At 41.6% G+C, this 21,838-nt stretch overlaps 1 protein-coding gene across 2 annotated transcripts in view; it reads right to left on the bottom strand.

The window, feature by feature from the left end:
• Positions 1-21,838, bottom strand: part of GLRX3 (glutaredoxin 3) — a 43,037-nt gene that overhangs the window by 18,042 nt on the left and 3,157 nt on the right. For both annotated transcript variants that reach the window (XM_032174987.2, XM_058435891.1), the window contains exons 2-4: positions 16,458-16,566; positions 1,174-1,248; positions 243-444 (exon numbers count right to left, since the gene is read on the bottom strand). In XM_032174987.2, the coding sequence (XP_032030878.1) occupies positions 243-444; positions 1,174-1,248; positions 16,458-16,566 (386 nt within the window). The remainder of the gene's footprint in view (positions 1-242; positions 445-1,173; positions 1,249-16,457; positions 16,567-21,838) is intronic.

Below are 21,838 nucleotides of genomic sequence, written 5' to 3' on the forward strand. Positions count from 1 at the left end.
AAACAAAAATCTGAATTAGATGAGTTCTGAGACCCCTTTTGGTTCCAACATGCTGAGTCCATAATGCAAACTAATTCTTATATAGTGTCATTGGGAATTATAACCTTTTTGATTTTCTAAAGGTATACGAAAACAAGTATAAGATGTATGGTATAGCTTGGAAACAGGATGCCCATCTCAACCATACCCCATTCTGGGAAAGCACCCATTTTGTTTATATTATCTTAAAGGCAGCTTCTTACCACAGCGTGGTTCTTGAGGTGTTCCTTTCATAAACAGCATGCAGGGGGCAGCATGAGTCAACTTCTTCAAGCGAAGGTTGAGATCTTCTTTAAGATGTTCATTAGCGCTGGGTAGGAAGGAGCCACTAGATGCATGTCGCTGAACTTTTTTGGTCAACTCTGGGGCATGTGCACCATCTAATCGGTCGATTTTCTGAGAATTCTAAAGTTTAAAAAGTTATGTAGAATACATGCAGCATTCCATAATAATGACATTGTTATAGCAAATTTTTAAAGGGGACAACAGTATTACTGGAGATGTAAAAAAAAGAAACCCTCATTGCCAATTGCCTGCACTGCATCTCAATTTTAGAAATACATAATAATTTTTTTCTTTTCTTGGAAACACCCTGAGAAAACACTGCAACATCTCAAAGTCAAATCAGGTCAGTCTACCATAATACAAAAAAGACTGCCCCACGTTGGCTGGGATGAATCTATTATTAAGTATAAATGAGGTATTTGGGGAACTACGATGACACCCATAGGTGCCTGGAAGCACAGGTGTGCACCTGCTTCCTAAAAGTCATTCATCAAACCAGAACCAGCCAGAGGTTCCATTATGTCCAGGCACATGCTCTAAACAACCAATTTAACCAACTCAGGGAACACTGGGGTTCCACAGCCACATATCTGAATTTTGATCAAGAAGCTCTGATTCTGGCTGCTGGCCCTACACAGTCCATGCCACTTTCCTAAGATGTTGGCAAGCAGCTGGCATGGTCTTCTTTCTCAGCATCGGTGCAAAAATGAGACTATCAGAAGAAAGGTGGAGGGCCAGAAACAGCCAAACACCTAATATTCGGGGATTAGAGAGAGGGTAAAGAAACAAAATAGGTAGCCCCATGGCACCCTACAAATGGATAATCTCTTGTACCACCTTTATCCTTACCTTGAAAAACAGAAAAGTGGGAACAGAGCTAATTTCATATTTTTCAGATACTTCAGGAACACCTTCAGCTTCCAACTTTAAAATAAAAGAATTCAAACTTGATTATTACAAGGTCCTTTTTCACTACTTTAATATGTAAATCAGTTTCACATGCATTATCCCTTCAAGTAGCTGGCATTTTTAAAGAGCATGGTACAAAAGTTTATGACACATTTACATTTAAATGAGACTCACTGGGCTGGCATGTCATCCACTGAGTTTGCAGTGTCAAAACAGGTTCAGAGGTTTTTATTTTGTTGCACATTTCAAAAGATGCCTGGAGGCTGTGAATAAAATTTTTGGTGCACTAGTGACCTAGTAAATTTTCAATCATATGCAGCTACTACTATATTGAAATCCATAAATCACTGACCCCAGTTATGTCATGATTACAGTGCTTATTTTCTGCCCACAGCAATTCTTGCTGTTTGCTCTATTGACTAATTTCAAGAGGCAGTACATCATGACTGACAGTTGCAGCCTTCTGCAAATTATGAAGCAAAAAGGACTATTTCTTCAATAAACTATTGATGTCTGATAAATTTTGCTTTTAACTCTTTCAAGGCTGCTGGATACTAGGCAGATATCTTGCTAGGTTACTTGCTTCTGGTCTATTTACAATGTAAATACCTTTTAAATAAGATGACTGCATTGTGTTTGATAATTTCCTTGAGGCCCCTCAACAAGACAGGATGTGATATCTGATGCATGAATTTAAAACATATTTAGTAACACAATTTCTAAATAATTAGGGCACAATTACTGTAAGCTATTTATGCAGGTCTTTATAAATGATATACTTTGAGAAATACCAAGATATATCCTTCCCTCATAGGACTGTCAATTTAATATAAACTTTTGAAACCAATAAAAATCTGTATTCACATTATACCTGTAGGAAATAAAATTTATTGATAAATTATATTGTTAAAAGTTTTTAAAATACATACACTGTATTTTTCCAAGAGTAAAAGATTTCCACTGGGCTTGAAACACTATTTTTATTTAAAGCCTTACCCACTCAGATTATATCTATCCAAATAAAGCTTGCAGAGAAAGTGGGAAGCAGAGTCCTATGTATTTGGCTTTTATCTTCTATCTCCTACATTCTTGGGTGCTCTTTTACTACCTTAATTTTTATTTTTTTAGAAAACCCTTTTGCAACAATATTTTTAATTATTTCCATTTTTAAAATGTACTTATATGAAAATTCTATAAAATCAACAACAGTCTAATAATCTGAAAAAACAACAAAAAGATAAGGCATTCAAGACAGCTATTTAGAACAGACTCTCAAAAGTTTTAAGGACGTTTGTGTTTTCTTTCACATACACAACAGCACACTCAGATCAAAAATGACCAGAAAAGTTGATGACTAGGGCATGTCTACACTACCATCCTCCAGCTCATTATTTTCTGTCTTTCAACTAACTTCTATGGAGTGCCCACTACACACTGGGCATTGAGCAAGGATCACAGAAGGGTCCTTCCTTTAGTACTACTGAATTCTAACCAAAAAGTAATATAAATCCAAAAAAAGGCAATACTAAGTAGAAATAAGGTAATGTGATCTTAAATCAGAACAAAACAGGTAGCACTCTGACTCATAAAAACAAATTCCTATCTTCTTTTAAAATCTGATTTCTTAGCCAGGCATGAAGGCGGGTGCCTGTAATCCCAGCTACTCAGGATGCTGAGGCGGGAGAATCGCTTGAACCTGGGAGGCAGAGGTTGCAGTGAGCCAAGATCGCACTATTGCACTCCAGCCTGGGTGAATAAGCAAAACTCCGTCTCAAAAAAAAAAAAAAATCTGATTTCTTCTTACATTCTTATATTCCTGCTGGTTTCCAGTGGAGTTAACAATTCTTCTGGGAAGCAAATGACCTCTTACAATTCCTGCTGAAGGCTGAGAACTACCACAACTGCCTCCACTCAATCAGCTCCCAGAAGAAGAGCTCCTCATAACACAGAGACAATGGTAACAGACAAATCTTAAGAAGAAGGGAACAGGAATATCATTTAAGGCAAGAGTTCTCCAGAACATCAAGGGCATCTGAAGTCCTAAAATCTTTGCAGCACTAAAATTCGTTAGAAATATTTTTGTTGGATTTAATGTAACAGTTTTAACAATGAAAATAGAAAAGAAATATATAAGTATTTTTAAAGGATCTGCATTCAGAAGAGCTCAAAGATTATCAGAAATAGGTATCATTCATGGGCGACCTACTCTGTGCCATAAACCATGAGAAGGCCTTAACATAAAACAGCCTAGGCTACAGACAATTTTGAAAGGTGCAAAATTTTAGCATGTTATCATCTCAACTTATTAAGTAGTTAAAGAGGAGGTGCAATGGTTGGTTTAAGGTTTCAACTTGACTGGGTTAAGAGATACCCAGACAGCTGTTAAAACATTACTTCTGGGCATGGCTGTGAGGGTGTTTTGGGAAGAGACTGGCATTTGAATCAGTAAACTGAGTAAGGAAGATCCATTCTCACCCAATATGAGTGGGGGGAGGCCACCATCCAATAGGTTGAAGGCCTGAAAAGAACTAGTAAAAAAAAAAAATGCAGAGGAAAAGCAAAAAAGCAAATCCTGTCTTTCTCCCTCTTTCTCTCTGGCTCCCTCTCCTCCGCACACCCCCATCCCCCACCCCTCCTGCCCCATCCCTCCCTCCCAGAGCTGAGATATCCATCTTCTCCTGTCTTTGGACATCACAGCTCTAGATTCTCCAGCCGTTAGACTGCAGGACTTGCACCAGCGGCCCCCAGGTTCTCAGGCCTTCAGACTTGGACTGAGCTACGCCACCAGCTTCCCTAGTTCTCCAGCGTGTGGAGGGCAGATAGTGAGACTTCTCAGCCTCCTGAATCCCCTCTCATCTATCTGTACCTATCCTATTAGGTAGTTCTGTTTCTCTAGAGAACCCTAACACAGGAGGTAACTTGGGTAACTTGCCCAAAGATACATGGCTAATAAATGGCAGAGCTGAGAAACAAACCCAAGTTTGTTTGACTATAAAACCTGTGCTTTTTTCACTATACTATGGTTAATTTTTTCTACTACTACAATCAAAAAGAAAGATTACATGTCAAAGTAGGATTTATACACGACTTCAGGACCAACCAAACATGACCATTTCCAAAACAGAATCCAAGCAAAATGCCTCAAGTGGGAACCACTTGCTTCCTATACCAAGAATCCAAACCTTGGGACCAGTTCCACCTGCTATTATAGAGAAGGAAAGAAAGCGCAAGGGAGGTATCAGGTAAATCCAGAGATGGAGAATCCTCTCTCTATTCTACTTTTATTGAGCAGGGGTCATCAGAGGCCACTGTGATAGTAACGACGAATAGCTACAATTTATTCTGGGCCAGATACTATTCTAAGTGTGCTTCACGTATAGACTTACTTAATCCTCACAATAACAGGTACTGTCTTTAACATCCATTTTACAGAAGAAACTAGAACTTAAAGAGGTTCCATAACTTGGCCTAGATCACTGCCATGATTTGAATGTATATGTCCCTCCTAAATTTATATGCTGGAAATTAACATCAAAGGTGATAGCAATTAAGAGGGGCCTTTGGGAGGTGATTAGGCCAAGAGGGCTCTGCCCTCATGGATGGGAACAGTGCCATTATAAACGGGTTTGAGGCTGGCTAGTCCGTTTTTGCCCTTCTTCTCCTGCTGCCAAGTGAGGACACAGCAACAAGGTGCCATCTTGGGAACAGAGAGCAAGCCCTTGCCAGACACTGAATCTGCTGGTGCTTTGATCTTGGATTTCCCAGCCTCTAGAACTGTGAGCAATAAATCTGTTGTTTAAAAATTACTCAGTCTAAGGTATTCTGTTATAGTATCAAAAATGGACTAGGACAATTACAAACCTGTTGAGTGATGTAGGCAGACAGTGTGTCTCTGGAGCCAAGCGCCTCCCTACACCATGTTCCACTTCATGGCTGCTGCCCTGTCCTCATTCCACTGACCCTTCAGTATCCCTCAGTAACAGTGACCACAACCGCCTTCCTGCAACACCTTCCACTTGGCTCTCCATGTTTCCTCTGCGCTCCCTAACTGCTCAGACTCAGTGTCCGTTTCTGTCATCTCTGACAACCTCTGAACACCGGCATGTGCCAGCCTTGGTTCTGAGTCCTCTTCTATGCCTATCCACACTCATTCTCCTGGAGTGGGCTCATCCGATCCTATGGCTCTAAATGACGCTGCTATTACAACTCCCAACTTCTTCCCAGCCCAGGCCTCTCCCCTCACCTCCAGACTATACACTCAACATCTGTACTCAGAGCTCTATCAAACACCTCTCACTAAACCTGCTCCTCCCACAAGGCATCTCTATCTCACAAAATCCATCCAGTTCCTAAAATCAAAAAGGAGACAACCTTGATTAATCCATTTCTCTCACTCTCACACCTACTCCATCAACAGGTGTTCTGGGCTCCCCTCCAAAATATAATCCCACTCAGACCATGACATTATTTCATCTCTCACCTGGCCTAGGAGCCTCCTAACTGGGGTACCTGCTTCTATTCTGCACCCTTCCCCCTTCAAACCAGTCTCCACCCAGCAGCCAGAGTAACTGACTTATGACAGGAATGGAACTGTGTCATTGCTATTGCCCTTGGAATAAGACCTGAATGTTATCATTCCCCAGAAGGTCACTGACGCCTGCCTGCCACTCCAACCTCATGTCACACTCTCACCACCCTCCAGCCCCACTAGCCTTCTGCTTTGACACTCTGCACTTTGGTTAAAAGCTCTTCCTAGCTCTCCCAATGGCTGGCTCCTTTCCATTTTTCAAATGGCCCTGCCGGCACAGTAGCTCACACCTGTAATCCCAGCACTTTGGGAGGCCAAGGTGGGAGGAATGATTGAGCTCGGAAGTTTGAGGCTGCAGTGAGCTATGATCACGCCACTGCACCCTGGCCTGGGTGACAGAGCGAGACCTTATCGCTTTAAAAAAAAAAAAAAAAGATCTCTCTTCCTTAGATATACCCTTCCAGCTCAATCTAAATAAAGTATCCCACCTATCCCAATTCCCATTTTTCATAGCCTATTTCTTTCTTTTGCAGAACTTATAACTACCTAAAATTACCTTGATAACATATATGTCTACTATTTGTTGTCTGTGACCCTTGGTGTTATGTTCTGTATCCTCAGTGCCTAGACTACTGTGTGGCATTTAGTGTTTCATAAATTTTGACAGAATATTAAACAAAGGTGGTCACTATACCTAAGCCAAGAATGGGGATGGCCACTTGCCAATGATGGCACTGAGCTGCAAGACTAAGGAGAGAACACTTAAACCTGCTATTCAGGAACATTTGGTTAAAGCTCCAAAAGAGGCTTCCTTCTACTCTGTGATGTGTGATATTTAAAAAATATATATATATATAGAATTTCAAAATCAAAATCTTTGTCAAACAGCCAAATATAAATTTCAAAACAGAAATTTAAATTAACAGTTTTGATAGCTTAGGCGGAGATCACTTCCAAGATGGCCGAATTGAACAGCTCCAGTCTGCAGCTCCCAGCGAGATCAATGCAGAAGATGAGTGATTTCTCCATTTCCAACTGAGGTACCGGGTTCATCTTATTGGGACTGGTTGGACAGTGGGTGCAGCCCATGGAGGGCAAGCCAAAGCAGGGCAGGGCATCACCTCACCCGGGAAGCGCAAGGGGTTGGGGGATTTCCCTTTCCTAGCCAAGGGAAGCCATGAGTGACTGTACCTGAAGGAATGGTACACTTCTGCCCAAATACTGCGCTTTACCCACGGTCTTTGCAACTGGCAGACCAGGAGATTCCCTCCCGTGCCTGGCTCGGTAAGTCCCACACCCATGGAGCCTTGCTCGCTGCCAGCACAGCAGTCTGAGACCAACCTAGGACGCTGAAGTTTGGCTAGGGGAAGGGCGTCCGTCATTGCTGAGGCTTGAGTAGGCAGTTCTATGCTCACAGTGTAAACAAAGTGGCAGGGAAGCTCGAACTGGGTGGAGCCCACCACAGCTCAGCAAGGCCTGCTGCCTCTCTAGATTCCACCTCTGGGGGCAGGGCATATCTGAACAAAAGGCTTCTACAGACTTAAACGTCCCTGCCTGACAGCTCTGAAGAGAGCAGGTGGTTCTCCCAGCATGGCGTTCAAGATCCGATAACAGACAAACTGCCTCCTCAACTGGGTCCCTGACCCCCGTATAGCCTCACTGGAAGACACCTCCCAGTGGGGGCCGACAGACACCTCATACAGACAGGTGCCCCTCTGGAACGAAGCTTCCAGAGGAAGGATCAGGCAGCAATATTTGCTGTTCTGCAGCCTCCGCTGGTGATACCCAGACAAACAGGGTCTGGAGTAGACCTCCAGCAAACTCCAACAGACCTGCAGCTGAGGGGGGCCCGTTAGAAGGAAAACTAACAAACAGAAAGGAATAGCATCAACATCAACAAAAAGGATATCCACACAGAAACCCCATCCAAAGGTCACCAACATCAAAGACCAAAGGTAGATAAAACCACAAAGATGGGGAGAAACCAGAGCAGAAAGGCCAAAAATTCCAAAAACCAGAACGTCTCTTCTCCTCCAAAGGAACAGAACTCCTTGCCAGCAAAGGAACAAAACTGGATAGAGAATGAGTTCAACAAGTTGACAGAAGTAGGATTCAGAAGGTCGGTAATAACAAACTTCTCCTAGCTAAAGGAGCATGTTCTAACCCATTGCAAGGAAGCTAAAAACCTTGAAAAAAGGTTAGACAAGTGGCTAACTAATCAGTGTAGAGAAGAGCTTAAATGACCTGACAGAGCTGAAAACCACAGTATGAGAACTGCGTGAAGCATACACAAGCTTCAATAGCCGATTCAATCAAGCGGAAGAAAGGATATCAGTGACTGAAGATCAAATTAATGAAATAAAGTGAGAAGACAAGATTAGCGCAAAAAAGAGTGAAAAGAAACGAACAAAGCCTCCAAGAAATATGGGACTATGTGAAAAGACCAAATCTACATTTGATTGGTGTACCTGAAAGTGACAGGGAGAATGGAACCAAGTTAGAAAACACTCTTCAGGATATTATCCAGGAGAACTTACACAACCTAGCAAGGCAAGCCAACATTCAAATTCAGGAAATACACAGAACGCCACAAATATACTCTTCGAGAAGAGCAACCTCAAGACATATAACTGTCAGATTCACCAAGGTTGAAATTAAGGAAAAAATGTTAAGGGCAGCCAGAGAGAAAGGTTAGGTTACCCACAAAGGGAAGGCCATCAGACTAACAGCAGATCTCTCGGCAGAAACACTACAAGCCAGAAGAGAGTGGGGGCCAATATTCAACATTCTTAAGGAATTTTCAACCCAGAATTTAATATCCAGCCAAACTAAGCTTCATAAGTGAAGGAGAAATAAAATCAATTAAAGACAAGAAAATGCTGAGAGATTTTGTCACCACCAGGCCTACCTTACAAGAGCTCCTGAAAGAAGCACTAAACATGGAAAGGAACAACCAGTACCAGCCACTGCAAAAACAGGCCAAATGGTAAAAGACCATCGACACTATGAAGAAACTGCATTAACGAACGGGCAAAATTACCAGCTAGCATCGTAATGACAGAATCAAATTCACACATAACAGGCTGGGCGTGGTGGCTCATGCCTGTAATTCCAGCACTTCGGGAGGCCGAGGCAGGTGGATCATTTGAGGTCAGGAGTTTGAGACCAGCCTGGCCAACATGGTGAAACCCTGTCTCTACTAAAAATACAAAAATTAGCTGGGCATGGTGGCAGGTGCCTGTAACCCCAGCTACTCCGGAGGCTGAGGCAGGAGAATCGTTTGAACCTGGAAGGCGGAGGTTGCAGTGAGCCGATCACATCACTGCACTCCAGCCTGGGCAATAGAGTGAGACTCCGTCTCAAAAAAAAAAAAAAAAAAATTCACACATAACAAAATTAACCTTAAATGTAAGTGGGCTAAATGCCCCAGTTAAAAGACTAAAAGACACAGCCTGGCAAATTGGACAGAGTCAAGACCCATCGGTGTGCTGTATTCAGGAAACCCATCTCATGTGCAAAGACAAACACAGGCTCAAAATAAAAGTGAGGGAGGAAGATCTACCAAGCAAATGGAAAGCAAAAAAAGCAGGGGTTGCAATCCTGGTCTCTGATAAAACAGACTTTAAACCAACAATAATAGACTGGATAAAGAAAATGTGGCACATATATACCATGGAATACTATGCAGCCATAAAAAAGGATGAGTTCATGTCCTTTACAGGGACATGGATGAAGCTGGAAACCATCATTTTCAGCAAACAATCACAAGGACAGAAAACCAAACACCACATGTTCTCACTCACAAGTGGGAGCTGAACAATGAGAACACATGGGCACAGGGAGGGGAATATCACACACTGGGGCCTGCTGAAGGGTAGGGGACTGAGGGAGGGATAGCGTTAGGAGAAATACCAATGTAAATGATGAGTTGATGGGTACAGCAAACCAACATGGCACATGTATACCTATGTAACGAACCTGCACATTGTGCACATGTATCCTAGAACTTAAAGTATAATAATAATTTTTTTAAAAAAAGTTTTGCCGGGCGCGGTGGCTCACGCTTGTAATCCCAGCACTTTGGGAGGCCGAGGTGGGCGGATCACGAGGTCAGGAGATCGAGACCATGGTGAAACCCCGTCTCTACTAAAAATACAAAAAAAAATTAGCCAGGCGTGGTGGCGGGCGCCTGTAGTCTCAGCTACTCGGAGAGGCTGAGACAGGAGAATTGCTTGAATCCAGGAGGCGGAGCTTGCAGTGAGCCGAGATTGCGCCACTGCACTCCAGCCTGGGCCACAGAGCAAGACTCCGTCTCAAAAAAAAAAAAAAAAAAAGTTTTGATAACTTCTTTAAAGACTTTCACCAAACTTAGCCCAGAAACAGCTAATAAAACCATGTTAATTTTGGGTTTTTTTAATTACCAAGATAGCACAGATAAAAACCTACAGTCTTTTCAAGATTTAACAATTCTACCAGAGCCGGGCACGATGGCTCATGCCTGTAATCCCAGCACTTTGGGAGGCCTAGGTGGGCAGATCACGAGGTCAGGAGTTCGAAACCAGCCTGGCCAACATGGTGAAACCCTGTCTCTATTAAAAATACAAAAATTAGCCGGGAGTGGTGGCACACACCTGTAATCCCAGCTACTCAGGAGGCTGAGGCAGGAGAATTCCTTGAACCCGGGAGGCAGAGGTTGCAGTGAGCTGAGTTCACACCATCACACTCCAGCCTGGGCGACATAGTGAGACTCCATCTCAAAAAAAAAAAAAAAAAAAAAAAATTCTACCAGAATTATCTGAGAAGCATTTTTAGAGTTCCTTCCTGTAGAATGAAATCCAACATATGCTCTCTTAAGATGTCAAATAAATTGGCCAACATTCTCTCACACTGAAAAATTTTAATTCCACTACTTAGCGTGCACCTGGTTATACAGCTAACTGGTACCCTTCAGAAGATTGCCCAACACTATCTGTTTACGTAAAGTATACACTCAGAAATTAAACATAAACTATCTTTACATTTATAATGATTGTACAGATCTTTAGAAATTCAACAGTGCAATCTGTATCTTTAAGATAGTCGCACTTTCAAAATAAGAATAAATTAAACTAGGCCGGGCGCAGTGGCTCACGCTTGTAATCCCAGCACTTTGGGAGGCCGAGGTGGGCGGATCATGAGGTCAGGAGATCGAGACCACGGTGAAACCCCATCTCTACTAAAAATACAAAAAAAAAAAAAATTAGCCGGGTGTGGTGGCGGGCGCCTGTAGTCCCAGCTACTCGGAGAGGCTGAGGCAGGAGAATGGCGTGAACCCGGGAGGCGGAGCTTGCAGTGAGCCGAGATTGTGCCACTGCACTCCAGCCTGGGCGACAGAGCGAGACTCCGTCTCAAAAAAAAAAAAAAAGAATAAATTAAACTATAAAGATTCTTGTTTTTTAAGAAGCAAAAATACATTTAAATACATAACTCCTCCATATCCTTGATCGCATAAATTACAATGAAAATAAAATGCAAGTACAGCAGCTACTATATAAACAAAATTAATGTCAAATGAAATACAATACTATAAAATCTCACCAACCAGCTAGCTGGTAAGTCTGACTTTGAGAACGTTTGCACTGAAGCACATGATATGGTAAAATGAGTATACTATGGCCTAGCAGGATGGGAGTACTAAGCTGGAAGTGGGATCGGGGAGGCTTGCATGGAAAGCAAGAGACATTCGAACAAAGAAAAGTCATTTTTCTTTTTTTTTTTTTTTGAGACGGAGTCTTGCTCTAAGAGTTATCCAGGCTGGAATGCAGTGGTGTGGTCTCAGCTCACTGCAACCTCCGCCTCCTGGGTTCAAGCAATTCTCCTGCCTCAGCCTCCCAAGTAGCTGGGAATAGAGGCGTGTGCCACCACACCTGGCTGATTTTTTTTGTATTTTTAGTAGAGACGGGGTTTCACCGTGTTAGCCAGGACGGTCTCAATCTCCTGACCTCGTGATCCACCCGCCTCGGCCTCCCAAAGTGCTGGGATTACAGGCGTGAGCCACCACACCCGGCCCTATTTTTTTTTTTTTTTTTTTACTAATGAAAACCTGATAAGATAAAGGTCCCCACCTCAAGTATCTCACCATCTAGTCAAGGAGGCAATGAAAAGAGGAATTAAATGACAATATAGACAAAAATATAGGGCATTTCCTGACCCAAGCAACCAATGGCACAGTCTAAGTTCAGAGACAAAAAAAAAGCTACGGGAAAAAATAGCTACGGTTTCATACAAAATAGTTGATTTGGATCTCAAATACAACCAGCAGCAGGCACCCAACAAAGCCTTGTGCTATTCTTCCTCTCTCCCACCCACCTCTGCCAGATACCATATTTTGGAAGATTCTATCAAACAATTAATTAATGACAAAGGTGTACTATTTTAGGTAAAGACACAAACAAGGATCAGTATGAGAGAAGATACTGACTATGAAATTTGAAAATAAAAGGCACTAAAACATTAAAACATTTTAACTATTTCATTTTATTCTGAATAAACACAAGGTTTCTCTAAGACTTTTTTTGTTTTTTTTTGTTTTTTTTGTTTTTTTTGAGACGGAGTCTTGCTCTGTCACGCAGGCTGGAGTGCAGTCACTGCAACCTCCACCTCCTGGGTTGAAGTGATTCTCCTGCCTCGGCCTCCCGAGTAGCTGGGATTACACGCGTGCGCCATCATGCCTGGCTAAATTTTGTATTTTTAGTAGAGACAGGGTTTCACCATGTTACTCAAGCTGGTCTTGAACTCCTTTTAGTGACAGAAATACCACATAATCTCCTCTGTGCCCTTGGAGGCATGACAGCCTCAGGATGGAGCCCAGAAGAGCCCACTAGACACAGCAGTGACTCAGGTAAATGGAACACCACCCATTATAAACACAGCACCCAAAAGGAGTACAGATGCACTTTTTAATTTTTTTTAAGAGACAAGGTCTCACTCTGTCACCCAAGCTGGAATGTAGTGACACAATCATAGCTCACTGCAGCCTCTAACTCGTAGACTTAAGCAATCCTCCCACCCCAGCCTCCCAAGTTGCTGGGGCAACAGGTGTACACAGCTAGTTTTTTAAATTTTTATTCTGTAGAGATGAAGTCTCGCTATGTTGCCCAGGCTGGTCTCGAACTCCTATCCTTGAACAATCCTCCCACTCACACCTCCCAAAGTGCTGGGATTACAGGTGTGAGCCACTGTGCCCCACCCCAAATACACTTTACGACCATATCATCAATACAGAGAATGAGGGATTCAGATGCGATAAATATGAAAACCTTGTCTTTCAGCATTCAATTCCAATGAGCACAAACTAACTACTCTGATCAAAAATGGGTGACTAACTCTTCTAACTCTATTTTACCAGCTCCTACAAAATAAGAAATTGTTGATAGTCACAAAAATTTACAATCTGTTTAAAAATATCTAGTTTATGATCACTTATTTAAATGATTTTATAAATCCCAGTCACAAAAATGAACTGATCCCTTTACTTCACAAGCCAAAAATGCCAAACTATTTTATCATTTAAAAAAAAAAAGACTGAAGGGCAAAGTGGCTCACATCCATAATCCGAGCACTTTGGGAGGCCAAGGTAGGCAGACTGCTTGAGCCCAAGAGTTCAAGACCAGCCTGAGCAACATGGCGAAACCATATCGCTACAAAAAACACAAAAATTATCTGGGCAGGGGGTGCACACCTATAGTCCCAGCTATTCAGGAGGCTGAGGTGGGGAAATTGCTTGAGCCTGGGAGGTAGAGGCTGCAGTGAGCCAAGATCACTGCACTACAGCCTGGGCAATAAAAGTGAGACCTTGTCTCCAAAAAAAAGACTAAGAAATCAAATAGACACAAGATGAAGCAGAAGAACATTAGTTCATACTCTAGAACTTTCCAAAAACTCTCATTAACAAAAAGAAAGCTGTTTTAAAATTAACTACATTCCTCCTTTTTTTTTTTTTTGAGACATGGTACCACTCTACGTCACCCAGTGGTGTGACTGCCTTGAGACCTCCTGGGCTCAAGGAATCCTCTGCCTTATCCTCCCAAGTAACTGAGACTACAGGTGCACACCAACATGCACAGCTAACTTTTTTAGTTTTTCTTTTGTAGAGATGGTTTTGCTATGTGTATCAGGCTGGTTTTGAATTCCTGGCCTCAAGCAATCCTCCCACCTCAGCCTCAAGAGGTGTTGGGATTACAGGTGTGAGCCACGGCGCCCAGTCTGCATGCCTCTCTTATTGGGAACGACCGATGATCTCTCATTCTACTTCTCTTTTGCTTACTATTGTCCGGCAAGTGCCTTTTAATTAGCTGCCTTACAAATGTCATGCAAAGTACCTTTGCCCTTAATGATGGCTAATCAAAGAAAAACTATGTTATAGAGTGAATTTCTGGAAAGTGATGGATGACTCCTGGAAGAATGACCAATCTTACGCTGTCATCATCCTCATGAGTGGCAGGTGCAGTCAGGCTCAGGTATCCCCCACAACCCAAAATCGCTGAGGGCTCCTCCAACCTTTGGCTCACAGAGATACTTAAGCACTTGAACAACTTAAAATCTCACTGCCAAGTCTGGTACCAATGTGAGAAGTAATTCTATAGTCACTTTAAATAAATCATTCAGATAGCAGCTAAGAACAATGTGTTACCTAAACCAGTAACATGATATACATAAAAGCAGACTTGGAACAATTACCATCATCTTGATTAATCTTATGATTGAAATGTTTAATCATTCATTTCACTTGTAATCATTATCTTTTATCACTGACCAAACATGCAGTTTTAATGCCCCCTTCTATTATTTATATTGGACATTTTAGGGTTACACTCTAAAGTTACATTATACATTTCACTGGAATTTTAAATAAGTCCTTAAATTTTAAAAACCTCATCACTATATTCACATCTGCCCTATTTGCATAAAGAAACACTAGAAGGATTCATACAAAATTAATACAAGCAGTTACTTATGTGGTGGGACACAAGGGTGACAACGGAGGAACAGGGTGAGCCTTCTCAATGGACACCTTTCTATACTGTTTGGAATTTTGAGCCATCTGGGTATAATACCTATTCAAAGCAAACTTATTTATACAGAAGCCTCCTGAAAATTTTATCACCTACTATACGAATGAATTATCCTGTCAGAATTCTGTGTTTTCAGTTTACATAAAAAGAGGCATACAGACCAATACAGTTGATGTTATTTTTAACCCCATATATGAGTATATTGGGTAACATGTACTCTGAACTCACAGGTTCTTGTTTTAAAAAATAAGACTTTGGTTTTTCATTTGTTTTTTAAATCTTAAGGATTCAGACTTTGGAATACAAGGTGCACTTCCCCTCCTGATAATTCATTTCTAAGACTCTCAACACATATTTTGGCCCTGCTGCCTAAACCAGTACTAAGTCCTGAATAATATCTTTAATGTGCTAAACCAATTGAGTTAATCCACAGTCAAAACTACAGCTTTCCTAGCACTCATCCACTCAAGAGAGACAGCAGGAATGTAGGAGCACACAAAACCAGAGTGAAAAACAAAAGAGGCAAGGAAGAGACTGACTGGCTTCCATCTTCCTCTGCATTCTGAACAGGTTAGAAAGACTTTCACCTTCTCCCGTAGGTCTGCCTTCATCTAAACCAAGATAGCAACTTCCTGTTCCCTGGTCCCTAGCAGCATTTACATACCCTTTCCTGAATTATTTTCCACAGCACACCTAGCTTTTCAATGACATAATTTGTGTTACTACTTTAAACGCCTTAAAACCACAGTTACCCACAGCGAACTAACTTGTCTGCCTGTGCTCTCCAAAACTCCAGCCCACAGCCACCCTGACATTTGGTAGTCATGCCCCACACCCGAAGATGATCAAGAAAAAGTGTACATTTGGCCGGGCGTGGCGGCTCACGCCTCATCACAGGACTTTGGGAGGCCAAGGCAGGCAGATCACGAGGTCAGGAGACCAAGACCATCCTGGCTAAGATGGTGAAACCCCGTCTCTACTAAAAACACAAAAAAATAGCTGGGCATGGTGGCATGTGCCTGTAGTCCCAGCTACTCAGGAGGCTGAGGCAGGAAAATCGCTTAAACTGGGGAGGCAGAGGTTGCAGTGAGCCGAGATAGTGCCACTGCACTCCAGCCTGGGCGACAGAACAAGACTCCGTCTCAAAAAAAAAACAAAAAACGCAAAATTATTTTAAGATTTTTAAGAATAATGTGCAAAAATAACAGATCCCACACCAATTATAGATATTTGGAATTTCACACCACTCCATCTTTATATTAGTTAATAAAATCTAATTTTTTATTTTATTTATTTATTTTGAGATGGCATCTCGCTCTGTCACCCAGGCTGGAGTGCAGTGGCACAATCTCAGCTCACTGCAACCTCTGCCTTCCGGATTCAAAAGATTCTCCTGCCTCAGCCTCCCACATAGCTGGGATTATAGGCACCCGCCCCCATGCCCAGCTAATTTTTGTATTTTAGTAGAGACAGGGTTTCACTATGTTGGCCAGGCTGGTCTCAAACTCCTGAACTCAGGTGATCTGCCCGCCTCAGCCTCCCAAAGTGCTGGGATTACAGGCATGAGCTACCGTGCCCAGCCCTAATCTAACCCATAAATCAGAATTAAATTCACAAAAGACATGACATTGAAATATAAATACCTTCACAAATGAAACTTGAGGGAGTTCTTTAGCTAACTCTGCCATAACTTCGTTCATCTGTGCACACTGTGGAGCCCATGGTGCCCAGAAATGGACCACAAGGAGAGACCTGTAAATCAATTAAATGCATTTATTTAAAATTATACCAATTTTGGAAATAAACAAATATTGATATAAATTACCAAAAAGAAAAAAAAAGAAACTTTTAAAAGAACCATCTGAAGTTTTTCATATTGCTAGAATTCTATTGTATACAACACTGGAATATAAAAGCACTCTGTAACGTCTTTAGACTCAGACAAATTTTCAAGTCAATGATATTTCGAGTGAAGCCCATTTGAAGTAGATCTGAATATTCATCCACCTCAATTAAAAGTCATGTAAATCACTGTTGGTGCGAGTGTAAATTAGTTCAACCATTGTGGAAGACAGTGTGGCAATTCCTCAAGGATCTAGAACCAGAAATACCATTTGACCCAGCAATCCCATTACTGGGTATATACCCAAAAGATTATAAATCATTCTACTATGAAGACACATGCACACATTATGTTATTGCAGCACTATTCACAATATCAAAGACTTGGAACCAACCCAAATGCCCATCAATGACAGACTGGATAAAGAAAACATGGCACATATATACCATGGAATACTATGCAGTCATAAAAAGGAATGAGTTCATGTCCTTTGCAGGGACACGGATGAAGCTGGAAGCCACCATTCTCAGTAAACTAACACAGGAACAGAAAAACAAACACTGCATGTTCTCATTCATAGGTGGGAGGTACAATGAAACCACATGGACACAGGGAGGGGAACATCACATACCAGGGCCTATCAGGGGGTGGGGGGCAAGGGGAGGGAAAGCATTAGGACAAATACCTAATGCATGCAGGGCTTAAAACCTAGATGATGAGTTGATAGGTGCAGCAAACCACCATGGCATATGCATACCTATGTAAGAAACCTGCATGTTCTGCATATGTATCCCAGAACTTTAAACGGAAAAAAAAAAAAAAAAAGCCAGGCAAATCAACCATATTTTCAGACCCCTGGGCAAAGTGGAAACTGAATTTCTGTATTAATGGGACAATGTTTGTGAAAAATGGTTGTAGACACATTACTAATAATATCATTATTTACTTTTTAAATGTGGTATAGTGATGAAAAGACATAACCGTGACCATAGAAACAGCAGTAAGTGCTGAAAATGAAGGCATGCCAGTGGAAAACGAGGAAAAGCACTGCTTTTCACAAAGACATTCTTTTATACTTTTTAATATTATGCTACAAAAGATTTTTCTAGGCCCAGCGCAGTGGCTCACACCTGTAATCCCAGCACTTTGGGAGGCCGAGGCAGGCAGATCACTTGAGGTCGGCAGTTCGAGACCAGCCTGGCTAACGTGGTGAAACCCCATCTCTACTAAAAATACAAAAAATTAGCCGGGTGTGTTGGTGCATGCCTGTAATCCCAGTTACTCGGGAGGCTAAGGCAGAAGAATTGTTTGAACCCGGGAGGCAGAGGTTACAGTGAGCTGAGATCACATCACTGCACTGCAGCCTGGGCGGCAGAGCAAGACTGTCTCAAAATAAAAATAAAAAAAAAAGATTTTTCTAGGCCAGGCAAGGTGGCTCATGCCTGTACTCAGCATTTTGGCAGACTAAGGTGGAAGGATTACTTGAGCCCAGGGGGTCAAGGCTGTAGTGAGCCATGATCATACCACTACACTCCAGCATGGGCAACAGAGCAAGATCCATTAAAAAAAAAAAAATTCTGAACATTTATAGTATGAACACACAGAATATATTAATAACTCAGTATCTATTTTAGTTAATTTTCATACAAAATTATCTTGGCAAAGATATCTATGGTCATATCCAACTGAAAAATCCTTCAGTTTTATGGAATTCTGTTCAAATATAATACCACCTCCCAAAAAAATCTGAAAAATCACGAACAGAAATATGTTCCACGGCAAAAAGAACAAAGGACAACTAACCTATGGGTAAAGAAAGGAATAACAAACGTAAAAACTGATCAAATAATACCAGCGAGAAGAGAATAAGCCTACAATAAAGTGTCAGGAAAGCAGAAGCAAAGGGCAGCATGAGGATTTCGAAGGTAGAAGGGGCAGGATTTGGTGACATATAAGGCTGTCTACAGCTGGCTCCAAGTTCTGGCTTAGAGACTGATGGCTAGTGGTGGCACTATGCCTCAAATCACAGTGCAGAAGCTGCCAACCTGAGGAAAGGAAGTTTAATGGGCTGTTAGTATGATGTCTGGAGCTCAGGGAAGAAGTCTGCACTTGATATACAGATTTGGGAATCAAGAAAGGAACAGTGCCAGCACCACACCGCAAAGGGATACAGAGGGACACAGAGGAGACCCAAGGTCGGCACCTCAGGGGGCTTATCAACATTAAGTTAAGACAGATGGAGGAGAAGGAACTCATGTAGTAAAGCAGAGAAGGGGTCCTAGGCGGTACTGGAAGATTAAAGGGTCGCACAGAAGTCAAGAGAAGAGTGTCAAGAGGGAGTGACAATCATCCAACGCAGCGGGAAAGGGCAACTAACAGAGAGAATACCTTCAATGGAATAGCAGAAGTACAGGTCAGACTGCAGTCCACTGAGGACTGAAGTGAAGATGAGGAAGCAGAGATCTACTCTAAGACATCTGTACAGGCAGAGGAAAAGACAAAATCAAGGGATGGGCTTTTTTAATACAAGAAAATCCTCATATGTTTACTTTACCAGGGGATAGTGCAAATGGAGAGGGAAGGGCGGTAGACACAAGACAGCTGAAGATGCAAGGACTCAGAAGAGGCAGGAGAGGGAAAATCCAGAGCAGAGAAGAGCTTACCTTGAAGAAGAAGAAGGCAGTCTCCTCTGAGTCAGGAGCCAAGGAATTAAGAATGGGTAAGGCTACAAATAAATGGTAAGTGTTGGGAGAGGTGGGAGTGGAAGGAGGGCTCGGGGAGATGCTACCTGAAATCCTGTTTTCTCTCAGGTGGGAAGCAAGGTCATTTATCAAAGCATAGGAAAACAGAGGGCAGAGACCACTGGTAGGACTGATGAAGGGAGAGTGTCCACAGGCACACAAAAGGAAAGCAGGAAGCTCCAAATAAAGACCCACCTAAGGCAGGGAAGGACACATTGTAGGAGCCCCAAGTCACTGGGTGTTAATTTGCATCCAGCACAACTCAGCAGCTTCAATGGTTGAGTAGGTGGGGCCTCAGGTCCACGGCAGACTGTGCTGTTTCAACCAAGCACTGTTTCATCTTCCTCCTGTGCATTCAGCTAGATTACATTTATCAGTCTTCCTTGCAGTTGTCTGGGGGCCCTGGAACTGAATTCTGTCCCTAAAACTAGAACATAGGCCTGACCCCTCAAAACCCTCCCTCAGGAGCCTCTGCCCACCATAGCCTCCAGCAATGAAGTGGATCTAGGGAGGCTTTTTTGTCCATTGCCTAAGGATGGCAAGAACAAAAGAGAGGCTCACAGAGGCCTCATGCAAGAATGCTCACAGCAGCCCGATACATAATAACTCAAAACTGGAAATTAGCCAAATGTCCGCCAATAGGAGAAAGTGACAGACATTCATACAACGGAATGTAACTTAGCAGTAAAAAGGAACCAACTACAGACACAAGCAATGACACAGATGAAGCTCGAAAATATGTGATTAAAAGATGCCACAGACAAAGAACTGTATGATTCCACTCACACAAAGTCCAAGAGCAGGGAAAACTCATCTACAGTGACAGTAAGAAATCAGTCGTTCGGCTAAAGGGGACAGAAAACTTCCTGGGTTCTATATTCTTCCTGTGAATGGTGGTTATCGGTGTGTATACAATTGTGAAAATTCATCACATCTGACAATTAAGATCTGTGCACTCTGTTACTGTATGTAATACTTCAATTTCTTTTTAAAGCTGGGATACCATTTTCCACCAAATTGACCAAATAAAAAAAATTTTTTTTTCTTTTTTTGAGACAGGGTCTTACTCTAATGCCCAGTCTGGAGTGCGAGGCAAGTGCAGCCTCGACTTCCTGGGCTCAGGTGATCCTCCCACCTCAGCCTCCCAGACTACAGGCATATTTTGTTCTTAAGTTGGGCTTCGGCCAATGCTCAGGCTGGTCTCAAACTCCTGGGCTCAAGCAATCAATCTGCCTGCATTCGCCTCTTAAAGTGCTAGGATTACAGGCATGAGCCACCATGCCCAGCCAACAAAAGGACTGTTTAAATCATAATATTCAATGATAAAAAGGATGACGAGAAGTACTTTCATGTCCTGCTGGTAAAAATTAAATTGGGACCTTTCAGAAATTTCTTATACATAAGTATCAATCCTAAGGAAATAATTAAGAGACAAAGATTTTCTGTATATGGATATTTTCCCACTATTTTACGTAGCAAATCAGAAAAATTTCTGATGCTCAATAATAGTTTTTAAATGGTCATAAGAAAATATTATAAAGCCATTACAAATCAAATTTTCAAAGAACTTTCAATGCCACAGGAAAATACTAATATAACTACATTTTTCAAAAATTAAAGTAGGTTACCAAATTTTATAACAGTAGAAGCCCAAATAAGTAAAAAAGAAAAGAAGAAAGTATGCCATAGAAACTGAATTCATTTCAGTTTCATTATTACTAACATGGCTTTGAAGAGTAATTTAACTTCCACATCTGTAAAATAGCAATAACCAACACTCTGGGATGTTGAGAAGATGAAACGAAAATATAAAACATTTGAAAACATTAAAACATGACATTGTTAGTTGAAATTATCCACAATATTCTCCTATTCAATGCTTAACTTCCATTTCTCAATTAAGCACATAATGTCCAGTATTATAAGGACATACTATATCTGAAAGAAATATAAACATTATCCCCTTTTGGATTATATGTTACAGTATTCTTTCCATCTTAATGGATAGCCCCATACGCCTGCAGCATGGTTGGAGAAAAACCATCAGACAAAAACCACATTCAAATCCTGACTAATGGAACTTCAGACGATGTAATAAACTTCAGCTCTTCATCAGCAAATAGTTGTTTTTCAATTATTACAGTATTCTGCTACTACATCCATCTGCAGATAATACCAGCTACTGCTTATTAAACATATCATATACTAAACCTGCTTAATTACTCTGCAAATGAATATTAATAACCCCATTGTACAAACCAGCTGAGATTTCAGCAACTTATGTAAATATCTGATGCAACTACTTAAAGAAAAAAATTTCAATTCATGTCAAATTTTAAAATTGGAGAAGCGATGATTTGGAAAGTAGATTTAAAATTATTACATCAACACAAGTACTAAAATTCGGGCACCTTTTGTTTGTTTTTTGAGACAGGGTCTC

This window comes from Hylobates moloch, unplaced genomic scaffold (assembly GCF_009828535.3).
Source record: "Hylobates moloch isolate HMO894 unplaced genomic scaffold, HMol_V3 SCAFFOLD_3, whole genome shotgun sequence".
Classification (NCBI taxonomy): domain Eukaryota; kingdom Metazoa; phylum Chordata; class Mammalia; order Primates; family Hylobatidae; genus Hylobates; species Hylobates moloch.